Source organism: Onychomys torridus, chromosome 4 (genome assembly GCF_903995425.1).
Source record: "Onychomys torridus chromosome 4, mOncTor1.1, whole genome shotgun sequence".
In the NCBI taxonomy this organism is placed as follows: Eukaryota; Metazoa; Chordata; class Mammalia; order Rodentia; family Cricetidae; genus Onychomys; species Onychomys torridus.
In genome coordinates this window covers 101,530,429-101,542,706 of record NC_050446.1, presented here as the reverse complement: position 1 = coordinate 101,542,706, position 12,278 = coordinate 101,530,429, and the positions used below count along the sequence as shown (strand labels likewise).

The following is a 12,278-nucleotide window of genomic DNA, read 5'->3' as shown; positions in this document are numbered from 1 at the left end:
CATCCAGCCCCTCTGCAATGAAGTAAGGTAGTCTTAAGGAAAAGCAGTTGCAAGCCAAGTTAGCTATTCGTGGCATGCCATCTTTACCAGAACTAGGAAATTACAGTATTTAGGCTTGGCTATTTAGCTGTGTTTCTGAAAAATGAATACATTGAACCTTTCACTAAGTGTTCACTGCTAATGGTAAATGTTTAAGAGACAGGATTTCTGAAAACTTGTAACAAACTTTAGTGGTAATGAAATTAGCAAGTGAGTAGTGAACTGTGTGGTTATCTTGAGATTTGTGGAATTTCATGGGTCATTCTCCAAATGACCCATGTACTGATGTTACATTGGTCATTTGGAAAATGTTATATTCAGATAGTGACTCTTAAGATGGGGTAGTAGGTTTAAAAGTATAAGATGCATGGATGCAGCTTAGACCCTACATTGCCTCTAGGAAACTTTCACATACAGTTTTTGCATAGTAGCAATGGAGAGCCAGTTATTTGAAAACTTTTCTCTGAAGTTGACATGCTTCAGTTCAAGCACACAATAGATGAGCATAGAAGTGGTTAAAGATCCTAACTGGCTTCTATGTAAAGGATGTAAAATGATTGCAACACTATACCATGCTATTCTTCAAGAATTTATTTTTCCTAAAATATGTTAATGAGGTTATTTTGAAATGGACTGCCTTAATTTTTAGTATAGCAAGTATCAATGAATATAACCTAGATAATAAAAGCTTTTAAGGCTCTGCTCTTAGTTTTCTGAAGGGGTAAGGGGCCTTGAAACCATCATTTGAAAACTGCTGGCCCAGGAAATCAATCACAGTGATTCATGTTTATTCACGAAGAACAGAAAGCAAACATTTGAAGTTGTAGGTGTGAGATTGTGGTAAGAGGACATTTTAAGGAGACTAGAGTCATATCTACCTTATGCATCTTTTGTTTTATTTTTTTGAGACAGAGTTTCTCTGGGTAGCCTTGGCTTTCCTGGAATTAGCTCTGTAGACCAGACTGGCCTCAAACTTCCAGAAGTCTGCCTGCCTCTGTCTCCCAAGGGCTGGGATTAAAGGTGTGTGCCGCCACCACCACCTGGCTCTACCTAGTGCATCTTAACCATGGAGGGAAGAACTTCAGAACACAGATCATGAGAAGCCCTACCTGGTTGGCCACGATGGAGTCAGCTCCTACTGCTATGCACTAACTTGGCAACATCTATAAAGGAGGCTGAGGTCATTTGCATGACCGAAGAGTTAGCTGTCTGACATTGTTTTGTCCTTCAGTAGAGGGCAAGTTTGTCCTCCACATACTTGATAGGAAGATTCAGTGCTAAAATGACAGTTTTTCTGGCCAGGATCTTTGGTTGAAGAAAATTTAGGACATATAGTTTCTCCAAATTATTTATTAGAATGTGTGACTCAAGGAACTAAAAAAAAAAAAAAAAAAAAAAATGCCTCCAACTACTACTGTACACAGTTTATGCTTGACATGACACTTGGAAATACTGGGCCCAGAGCTTGAACTGCTTGGTCCAGAGTAGGAAAGTAACTGGGAACAGCAGCAACCTGAATGGCCAGACCTCAGGCTAACAAACATCTCCAAAACCAGTTCCCTCTGAACTGTCCACGTTCCTGTTTCCAAGTTCAATGTCCCCACACACGAGAGAATGCTTCAGACTCAATCTGAATCACTGTCTGTCTCAGCTTCTTTCACATCCACACTGAATTTATACTCCTGGTCACATCCCATGTAAGCATCACTCATGAAGTACAGGGTATAGTTGTGGCCACCTGTGGCTGGGGCCACAAAGTCTAGCTTCACCTAAAGAACAGGCAGAAATCACGTTAGTGGGGACTGGGGAGGAGGCAACCCACCTGTCCAACCCCAGGGATAGATGCAGGACTGAATGTACACACTCACCTTGGCTTTCTGCTGCAGGGTCAGCCTCTTGATGGAGATGAGGCTGTTGGACTTGGCATCTCCAATCACAACCCACCAGCCCTCTTCACGTTTCTACAGGGATCAAAACCAAGAACCTGAGCATAGAAAACTTGATGACTACAATCAACTGTGAGAATGGTTAAGAAATAGAGTAACAAAACTCAGATTAAAGCTCTCCACAGTTGCTTCCTGAAACACAACTTGATAGACTTAAGAGTTTTTAAGCAGTCTAAACATATCCCCAAAGGACTTACTCTTCAAATAAGTAGCTAGACTAACTTTTCAGTTCTACCTCATTGCCATTACCTAAGGCACCTTTTTTATTTAACACTTGTCACTGAATCTAAACTGCATTATTAGAGACTTAGCCCTGAGGCATACAAACTTCAAGTTCTTAAGAAACTTAGGTGTAAGGCAAGCTAACTGAAAAATCTTAATGTGGAGATGAACCTGCATCAGAGAGAATACAAAGCAAGCCCATGGGACCTCTCCTGACATCCTCTCTCTGGAGAAGCTCTCTCTGTTGGCCACAGTAGAACCCATATGCCCCAGTGGCACTTTCCTTAGAAACGTAATAATTTGTCTATAGAAGTACATGAAGTTTATCTAGCATCTGCACCCAACCTTCAATTCTCCCACATAAAGATGAGACTTCCTTCCTGTTGATTTAAAAACAAATATGCAACTAGAACCTGAGTGAAATGTAACTGGAAGACCAAGTAGAAAAGTCCAAGTGTTCTGGAGCCATTTGTAGAAAAAAATGTAATCTTAAGAGTCAGATATTAACACTGCCTGATGTTTTTTAACAATGACCAGCCACCTAAATTGTTTAAAAACAAAAAAGAAAAATAATCCATGGTTCTGAGATTAATACTCAGCCTTGTGAGTTCATTACCCCCAGACTACTCTCCCCTGGTGCGAAATGTATCCTGTTCCTAAGACCCAGCCGGTGAACAAGGCCTCAAATGGACTTGTGGCAAAGCCAGCTGCTGGGACATACCTGTGGGAAGAGAGGTGCAATAACAGGGCCTGTGACTTCCTCCTCTCGCTCCAGTTGCACGAGCACCACAACTGGCCCACCACTGGTGAAAGCAAAACAATATATGAGCACTGTGGTTGTGGGCAGAGACCCCAGGGCAGGACTCCTGGCACTTCCCGTCTCACCTGCGGATGCTGTCTTTATCCACCACTTCGTAGGACAGTTCAATATTCGGGTAGCGGTTACAAAAGCGGGCCACATCTGCGATCTGGCTGTCAGTCAACTGAAGCAATGCGTTCCGTTCTTCATCCTCCATCTCCATGATGTCAAAAACACTCTCCACTCCCTATAGTGGGTATGCAGAGGTCAGGGGAGCAGAGAACACGTGCCACAAGCAAGTACCACTGGCTCTAAAGAACTGCTCCCTCACTGCCAAGTCATCTAAAAACAGCTTTAGAAAGAATTCAGACCACTTCTGGCCCCTCTCAGCATCTCGATTCAGATGGAATTCCTTCAAAGGAACCAGTTTCCCTGCTAATGCTTGCCTCCCACAATCTACCTGCAGATCAGGACTTTCTGTTCTCAAGCTCATCACCCAACACTCCAGGTCTTAGCTCACCTTATCTGTGCAACGTTTGATATGCTCTGAGGTGAAGTGTGGCAGCTGCTTCAGATAGGAGTCCTTAGACCACATGGCTTGGGTGACCATCTGAGCCAGTTCCATGGCTGCCAGAGCAGGGCTGAGCCACCCATTGCTAGAGAGTACATCCACACAGGCCTGAATGAGCCGGATTGCCTGCATGGAGAGGGAATGTAAGAGCAGGTGGGCTGGGAAGCCAGTCTTCTGAGGCCCTCACTGGCCAGTGAACCTCCAAACCCCACCCACATTACCTTACTAAGGATTTCCTCCGTGTCTGACTGCAGTTCGGCACTCAGCTGCATGCGGGACAGGTGAGCCTGCAGTAGCAGGTTGGTCTTCACATGTGGATCATTGAACTTGGGGTTATTCAGCTTGTGGGGAACCTTCTGAGCCAACTAGAATGGGAAAGAAAAAAAGCTAGTGATAAACAGAGGACCAAACACACCATGTGGCCCAGCCTGACTCTAGAGGGAAGGATGGAGAATTATAGGTAAATGTGGAAGGATGTATGAGGTTGAGAGAGGTAAGAGAAATGTATGAGGGTATTTGTGACAGAAAGCCATGTGCTTTGGTACATGAGCCAAAGTTTTACTCCTGAATGGTCTTCTAAAGCAGGTGCCCTCACCTGGCGTAGCAGGTTGTCTTCATGATGCCTGATGGGAATGTTCTCATACTCTGCCGCATTGGAAATAATTTCAATAAGTCCTCGAACTTTGGTTTTAGCATTGAGAGACATGCTGAAGAGCTCTGAAAGAAAAGAAAGAATGTGGGAAGAGTCAATGAGGGGTGGGGGGAGGAAGAGAGTAACAAGAATCAACTTGGGAGGCAGAGAAAGGTGGATCTCTGAGTTTGAGGCCAGCCTGGTCTCCAAAGCAAGTTCCAGGAAAGGCGCAAAGCTACACAGAGAAACCCTGTCTCGAAAAACCAAAAACAAAGAGTAACTGCCTGGCGGCACTGCTTTCTTGCAGCATCATCTCTCTGACAAATACTGGCTATCACATCTCATCTCAACAGACTCCAGAAGCCCATGCACCACTGGTCCTCACCAATGGTGGTGTAGTTTATGTAATAGTAGGCAGCGATCATGCCCAGGTTCAGAGGGGCCACATCCATCTCATCCTCAATGCTGATGCACTTGGACTGCTCCAGGTCACTGAGGGTCTGCTCCACCAGCTCTGACAAGTGGTCAGACAAGTGGCGATGAGATATGCCTGTGGAGATGTAAGAGGGAAGTCTCAGGGCACTACTGCCTAGCAAGAGCTGTGAAAACCTCCAAGGGCAGTGTGTGCTCTTTAGTTCACTGACCCTGAAGGTTGTAGTAATTGGGGTTCTGTGTCATTCGGCGATACAAAAAGGTCCAGGTGAGGTAGTCCACAGCATCCTGCTTGTTCTCAATGGTCTTGGTGACTATCTCAGCATTGAAGTGGTCATGCATACAGTGGTCCAGGTGGGACTCTACTGGCAATGGCTCATATAAAAACTTTTTGAAAAAATCCTGTGGATTGGGGGAGAGGGACATTCAAAAAGAATCAATGACAACATGATAATAAAGAGTTAAGGGCAACCCAACAGGGAATGAATGGCCTGTGTGAGATATATATGAAATAGCCAAATAGAAGAAACACTTAGAAAACAGTATCATATAATACAAAGCAGGAGTGGGACATGCCAAGCCACATAGTTGGAGCAGTAAGCAATGCATGAAGAAAGGCAACTAATCGGTGGGAAGACATGAAATTACCAGCAGGAGCAAAAACAAAGAACAAAATTCTGTGTTGGCTCCAGCTTGTTACAAAAGCAACTGACAGAAAGGACTGAAAAGTTCATTAAAGACATTTAAGAAAAGATTCAAGAATCTGTTCAAAGGCTCAAAGTCTCCTAGCTGACCTTTTTGGAGCCTTGACACATGATGACACAGCGCCCCTCGTCATCCTGCAGGGGGCGGTTGGCATGGCCCACCATCTGAAGCACATCATAGATGGGGTAGTCCACATAGCTGGTGTCAGAAGAGAGAAATGAGGAAACATGTCAGGAGGCTGCCTGTCTTCAGCCACAGGGACAGAAGATGAAGGCAGGGAGACAGGTCAAACTACAGCAAAACTGGTCCTGAACCTGTGTGCTTACCTACACATTGTTTTAGTTTCTAAGTGAAAGAGTCATGAATGTGTTACTCAATGAACTTGAACCAAAGCCATAAACCTATCTAAGGCCAGAAGCAAAATAATATACTATTAAAGGACCAAACTTAAAGTCAAGTTTAAGGGCTGTGTGTTTCAGATTAAAAAGTAATCTAAAACCCAAAGCAAGAACCAGATTCAGACATTTTAAACTCAAAAAACTAATTTAATTTAAAAGTAATATGCATTTAAAAAAAAAAAAAAGTTAAATTATTCAGGCTGTGAGAAACACTGAACTGACAAAGGTATGACCTTGTGGGAAGTAGGTTAACAATCCCCGTTTCCTCCATCTGTAAGGTCTTCTCTCCAAACTGCTGAGATAGAGGTACAATGACTAAAAAGAAGTCTACCTCCTGGGACCAAAACACTAACCCTCATGTACAGGGACTCTAGACTATGTTTAGTTCCCTATACTGTGTTGTAGATTTACACTGGTTTTAGGAGGGAGATCTGTTAATGTCAACTATACTCACGCATGGATCTTGCCATTGTAGTACTGCGTATCCATGATGATCACTAGATGAGCAGCAACATTCATACCCCAGCAGAGACTTCGAGAGGCCACCACCACCTGGATAGCCCCTAAGAAGGGGGAAGAGAGAGGAAGACTGAGGACAGGGCTTCCAGAAACTATCTGCCTCAATGGCAGGCAGTGGTCAACCTTGTGCTCCATCTCAAAGCTCAGACTGAGGCTGTCTAGGAACAAGGTCTGACACTAATGAAGTGCGGGGAAAGGCAGCACCACACTATTGACTATCCTAGAAGAAACAAGGCAATTCTAGAGAACTCAAACCCAAGGAAAGCAAGACCCACACTGCCTGGTGGATCAGCTTTTGATGGTGAAAGCTAACACCAACCCAGCCATGGTAGGTCAGCCCAAGAGAGCAAAACCAAACTTACTCTGAGCACACCCAAACCAGGCAGATTCAAAGAGTGAGAGACTGGCGGGATCAGCTACACCAAGGCTCTGCCACAGAGCGCCAGAATAGTGAACAAGGCATGAAATGCCACAGGTCAACAAAGGGCAGCAGATGAGAGGCAACCAACCAGAGAAGAATCACAAATCCACAGCTATTTCATGAATTCTAACTGTACCAGTCTTGTACAAACACAGAACCAAGGTCTACTGGGCAGTGGCCCCGAACTCCAGAAAACCAGGTTCTGAAATGGGACCAGCTTATGTGCCTGCCTGCTTTCTAATCTTGCAAGGAGGGGTATGTCTCTCAACTACATCCTAAGTGTTTAAGAGGAATCTAATGAGGTAAGACTCCAGTAGTCTGCTAGCGCTGTGAAATGAATACTATTCAATGGAGAAATGTCACCCACATCCTAAAGTTTAATACATACAACTGGGACAGCTTGGTTGTCATGAGGTTTTCTCACCTGAGCTGAAGAGCTGCTCTACCAGGCGCCTCTCCATGGGGCTCAGCCCTTCATGTAGGTAGCCCACCCCATTTAACAGTGTTTCCTTGAGCGTGCTGTCACTTAACTTCTCCAGGTAAGGGATCAGATCCTTCTCAGTACAGTGCAAGAACCTGGGCAGAACAAGAACAAGCACAGGTCAGAGGCATTTCAGTATGTGGTGGGCCCAGCCTCATCCCTGCCTCACCCAGAGCAGGGGGCAGCTTCACTAAATATGATCCTCACGCACCCACCCACCCCAGAAATTAGAGCACACCCCACCTCTGCCGCTGGATGTCTGCTGCACAGGTAGTGAGGATGTCTATCGCAGTGAGACGGGTCTGCTTGCGAGATGGGACAAAAACAATGACAGGCTTCTTGGGTGAGTGTTTGGTGATAGCATGGTACACTGGCTTGGCCATAGACAGTAGGCGAGTCTGGGTATGGCTGATGTTGAAGCCCTGAAAACAAAGGGAGAAGAAAAGACACTGAGGTCACTGGACCTGAGGAACGAGGGATCCCTGAGGCCATGGAGGAGTAGAGACGGGGTCCTACCTGGATGTGCAGTTCCAAAGGTACAGGGCGCACATTAGGGTGGAAGTTGAAGGTGGAGGTGGCACTGCAGCCCAGCCAGTGAGCCACATCCTTGGCATTGGAGAGTGAAGAGCTAAGTGCCACAATGCGAATAGGCCGCTCAATCTGGGAGGAGATGTAGCGCATCCGGGAGCAGATCACTTCCAAGACAGGCTGGGAGAAAGGGAAAGAGTCATTCCAGGCCCAGGCTCCCCATCTTCTGCCTGAGCTTCCCTTTGTGAACCACCAGCCAGTCCCAATTATAGGCTCTCCTGTCTGTGGTTCCCCTACCCCAAGAGACAAGCTTCACCTTGTTGTTCTTTAAGAATTCTATCCAACAAATCTCAGGTTACCCTTCTGGAATAAGGCAATAGGCAGAAATCTTTGTGATGACCCTAGTCCCTGGCTCCAGGCCCAATGTAAAGTCACTGCGTGGGTCCCCCACCCTCCTCTCTGCTGCAAAGTCAAGCATACCCCGTTCTCGCCCCCAATGAGGTGGACCTCATCCACCACAAAGAGGTTAATGTTCTGGACATTCTTGCGCTGCTTCCACCTCCGGGAAAGGATGTCCCACTTCTCAGGGGTACTGATGATGATGTTGCCTTTGCCCAGAAGCTTCAAGTCTGTGCTAGTCTCCCCCGTCAGCAGCACCACCTTCTTGTTGAGCCTGTCCTGAAACTTCTCATACCAGTCCATGTACACCTGGCAGGCAGGGGAGGGAGACATAAGAACAGGAAGTCATGCCTACATCTCTCGGTTGCTAGGAGGAGAACTGAGAAGCCAGATACCTTATACTACTTTTTCTGTTTTGAGATGGGGGCCCAGGCTGACCTCAAACTTGTGGGTTCAAGTGAACCTCTTGCCTCAGCCTCCTAAGCAGCTGGGATGACAATCATGTATCACCATACTCTACTCATGATTCTGTATGGTCCACAACAGCTTTTAAGTTGACAGGGCAGCTTTTCTTTAAGAAATGATATGCAATTGTCAGATGCCAAAACCAGCACCTGGAATCACAGATGGAACGGCTTCTGGGAAATTCAGTTCCACAGCACATTACACACCTGCTCTGCCAGAGCCTCCATGGGGGTAATGTAGACACAGCGCCCCTCAGAATTCTGCAGCAGCATCCGCAGGATGGCAAACTCTGCACAGATGGTCTTCCCGCTGCCCGTGGGGGCCCCCACAAACACGTTATCATCACTGTTGTACACGGTGTTAAAAACTGGAAACCAAAAGATGCAGAGTGAACACGGGGTGGGTGGGGGGGTTGGGTACAGATCATTCATCAAGATTATGAACACCATGAGACACAGTCAATCAGCTGCAGTACAAAGAGAAGCCTGGAACACTGGCCCGTCTAGCTGTGTCTCACCATACCTTCTCCTGCAAAGCAGGGAAGGAAAAAATCCAAGATCAGGTTCAGATCTGGAGATTTTGTGGCAAGAAAAAACAAGCAAAAGAAATCCAGCCCAGGCCCTGGGATCAAGACTGGGTTAAAGACCCAAGCTCACCTATTTACTGGTTCGTTTAATTAGAGCTCCTTCCTATGCCTCGGTTCCCTCATCATGAAATGCACTAAATAGTAACCCTTTCAAAGGACTGGTGGAGGAGGAAAGAAAACGCTGGTCCTGTGCTCAGCCAAGTCCTTAGAATACAGTGCCTGCTCTGTGAACAAGTCATTATTTTTAATGATTAAGTGAGGTCTCAATCAGTGCCACATGCTGGCTCAACACTGGAGCATCAGGAACAGCACCAACACACCATGGAAAGACCTTACTCTCTCTCTCTTGACCCTCCTTAGGGAGAGATGCAGAGCAGCAAAGCAAGTCTAAAAGTCAACAATGACTTGTATGAAGAAAAATATTCTGGCAGGCCACAGCTTGATAAGGTCCAGGCCCACTAAGTGCCTGGTTCTCTGCCAACTGCACAAGACATTTATCACTAGGCAACCATAAAAGGTGTGCATGGTCTGAATTGTGGTAGTGCACACCTTTAAAACCAGCACTCCAGAGGCAGAGGCAGGCTGATCTCTTGTGAGTTCAAGGCCAGTGGACTGGTCTACAGAGTGAGCTCCAGGACAGCCAGGGATGTTATACAGAGAAACCTTGTCTTGGGGATGGGGGCAGAGAAAAGGAGAGGGGGAAAAAAGGGGCATGCATGGGAACCAAATATCTGAGACTCAAACACCTACCTTGAGTCTGGATGGGATTGAAGAAAGGAAATTTATCTTGGTAAAGGCTCTCAAAAGCACTGTTTCTTAGAGCAGATACAGGCAATGGCTGCAGGTCCAACAGTTCAGTTGGAGGTGGGTACTTCTCTGGAAGGATCAGGTGCCGGAAAGAGACGGGCAGCTGGGTCTCACAAGCTGTCAGGGAAGGAAGACATGGAAGGTTAGGAAGCATCCTCCAGCAGACCTCCACAGCGCTATCCATGAACACTAGAGACCTTAGGCTGTGTCTGTATCACTCTCTCAATAGAGGCAAGAAGTCCACTACTGTCTTCAGAGGGCATGTTCCTAGGGGACTCAGGAGACACTCACAGAGCCAGCGGTCAGACACCACTCGGATGAAGTACTGAGGGGGCAGTGGTTCGAAGACTGGGACGAAGAATGTGATGAGGTGCTCATCCTGGGCATATTTGGCCTTCAGCAGAAAATATTCATGGTGCAGAATCACCTCACTGTCCACATCCTCCACTAGAATCCAAAATGCCTCTGATGATCCATGGACCTGCCAACCCAAGCACCAGTGAAATCAGAATGAGCCAATGAGGGACTCAGCAACTCCCCCTCCCCCTCCCTAGCCAACAAAACCTTGCCTTTTCATCCCACTGGAAATCTGGTGTGATAGTCAGCTCTACTTTCAGGGTGGAGCGTGTAATAGGCTGCAGGTGCACGGACAACTCCAACTTGGGGAAAAGATGGACATACTTGTGGATGGTCTTCCCCATCTTTGGCATTCGGATAAGCTCCCCTAGAGGAAGTAAAGCCATTGGGGCTGCTGTCTGGCCAGTCTAGCAACTCTGCAAACAGAGCTGCAGCGTAACTGTGGAAAAGCAGCGGATTCCACACCAGCACACAGGTTCCCCGCTTTAGCTTCAGTGCGGTACTAATGGTTCAAAGTCCTGAGTTGAAGAGGGAGCTTGTACAATAGTAGGAATAGTAGGATGTAAGCCCAGGGTACCAGTGTGCAGGGTCTAGGACCCGGGGAGTAGGAGGCTGACAGAGAAAGATGCCTGGGCTACAAGACAGGACAAGAACTTTACACACCGATCTCATTATGATTCAAGTCATAGAGCCGCTCAAAGGGGAAGTTTTTCTTCTCAATTTTCTTCACTACTTCCTCGGGAAGTTTGCGGAACTGGCGAAGAGGACACATGGACTGCCACCTATCCAGAAAGGAGACACAGCTAGTTCACTCTTTCTCTAGGGCTGTGGACAGACCGCCTTCATCAGCTTCCAACATTTTAGAATCACCACACAGACCCGTTCATTATAGAAAGATGTCAGAAACTGCCAGGAGACAGACCAGACAGCCAATCCTGGCTGTTTTCCCCCATCTCCCCAGCCCAATATTCTACAGGGCATTGCCACTTCTCAACTTTCACCCAGGTCCATGCCACATCTCAGCCACCAGGACTGGACAACAAATGCACTGAGGCCCAAACTCCCAGGAAACAGCCTCTGGCTCTCTGAGCCCTTACATGCGTTTGTCGATCATCTTGCAGAGATTCAGGGTCTTATCTGTAAGCTGTGCCCAACCTCGGTTCAGGACAATTTCGAAGATTGCACGCATCAACCGGCCAGCAGACTGAGGAAAGACAAGTATTTCCATTGTGAAACCTCTGTGGCCTGTCTACTATGGCTTGATGATCACAAGATCTGATGCAATCACTCAAACCAATTCAAAAGCAAAAGTTTCTGTCTCCTACCCTTTCAGGTTAAGATAATAAAATATTTTGTCATTTTTTTCTGAACACCACAGCTACAATGGGGAGCCATTTTCCTTGGAGAAGGTGACATGCCCAGTGGATCTCTCTCTACAAGCACCTACAGAACTTCTTAGCACTTTGTAAGGCCTGTCCTTGCCATACGCTCAAGATCAGCCAAGTCAAATGGCAGCAAGCAGCTGGCCGGCTGGAACAAGCAGAAAGGCCTTTCTTCAAGGCCCATAGCTCATCGCTCAGTGCATCCTGCCCTCACCTGTGTCACGTACACCATGTCAGCCATCAGTGCAAAGCCTTCCAGCTTCAGCTGTGAGATGAAGGCTTGGAGAAGCACGTTGATCTGCAAAGAAGCAAGGACAGCTAGCAAAGGCCCGTCACTGACAATCCGAGAAAGGATTTGCATTTCTGCGCTGGTACATGTGCCAAACAGGACTTCCATAGTTCTTGAGTTCCATGTTAAATCATTATTATTCCATATAAGGCATATGTGGGAAGGCAGCAGAGTAGGAAACTGGGGAATGGGGACACAGCCAGTAGTACAGCACATGATAGGTCACCCCTAACACCCTCCAAAGTGTAGAGAGAATTGTGCATGTACTTCATACATGAATTACCACGTATGAAACCAAGTT

The 12,278-nt window shown here is 46.6% G+C and overlaps 1 protein-coding gene across 1 annotated transcript in view; it reads right to left on the bottom strand.

The window, feature by feature from the left end:
* Nucleotides 1-1,371: 1,371 nt before the first annotated feature.
* Nucleotides 1,372-12,278, bottom strand: part of Snrnp200 (small nuclear ribonucleoprotein U5 subunit 200) — a 28,698-nt gene continuing 17,791 nt past the window's right edge. Inside the window, exons 24-45 of the mRNA XM_036184036.1 lie at nucleotides 11,903-11,986; nucleotides 11,404-11,510; nucleotides 10,970-11,088; nucleotides 10,519-10,673; nucleotides 10,241-10,430; nucleotides 9,893-10,066; nucleotides 8,763-8,923; nucleotides 8,173-8,400; nucleotides 7,681-7,872; nucleotides 7,408-7,586; nucleotides 7,108-7,259; nucleotides 6,198-6,306; nucleotides 5,435-5,543; nucleotides 4,853-5,042; nucleotides 4,594-4,758; nucleotides 4,173-4,294; nucleotides 3,799-3,942; nucleotides 3,527-3,703; nucleotides 3,093-3,253; nucleotides 2,929-3,010; nucleotides 1,908-2,000; nucleotides 1,372-1,808 (exon numbers count right to left, since the gene is read on the bottom strand). Of these exons, the coding sequence (XP_036039929.1) occupies nucleotides 1,665-1,808; nucleotides 1,908-2,000; nucleotides 2,929-3,010; nucleotides 3,093-3,253; nucleotides 3,527-3,703; nucleotides 3,799-3,942; nucleotides 4,173-4,294; nucleotides 4,594-4,758; nucleotides 4,853-5,042; nucleotides 5,435-5,543; nucleotides 6,198-6,306; nucleotides 7,108-7,259; nucleotides 7,408-7,586; nucleotides 7,681-7,872; nucleotides 8,173-8,400; nucleotides 8,763-8,923; nucleotides 9,893-10,066; nucleotides 10,241-10,430; nucleotides 10,519-10,673; nucleotides 10,970-11,088; nucleotides 11,404-11,510; nucleotides 11,903-11,986 (3,237 nt within the window). The 3' untranslated portion in view covers nucleotides 1,372-1,664. The remainder of the gene's footprint in view (nucleotides 1,809-1,907; nucleotides 2,001-2,928; nucleotides 3,011-3,092; nucleotides 3,254-3,526; nucleotides 3,704-3,798; nucleotides 3,943-4,172; nucleotides 4,295-4,593; nucleotides 4,759-4,852; nucleotides 5,043-5,434; nucleotides 5,544-6,197; nucleotides 6,307-7,107; nucleotides 7,260-7,407; nucleotides 7,587-7,680; nucleotides 7,873-8,172; nucleotides 8,401-8,762; nucleotides 8,924-9,892; nucleotides 10,067-10,240; nucleotides 10,431-10,518; nucleotides 10,674-10,969; nucleotides 11,089-11,403; nucleotides 11,511-11,902; nucleotides 11,987-12,278) is intronic.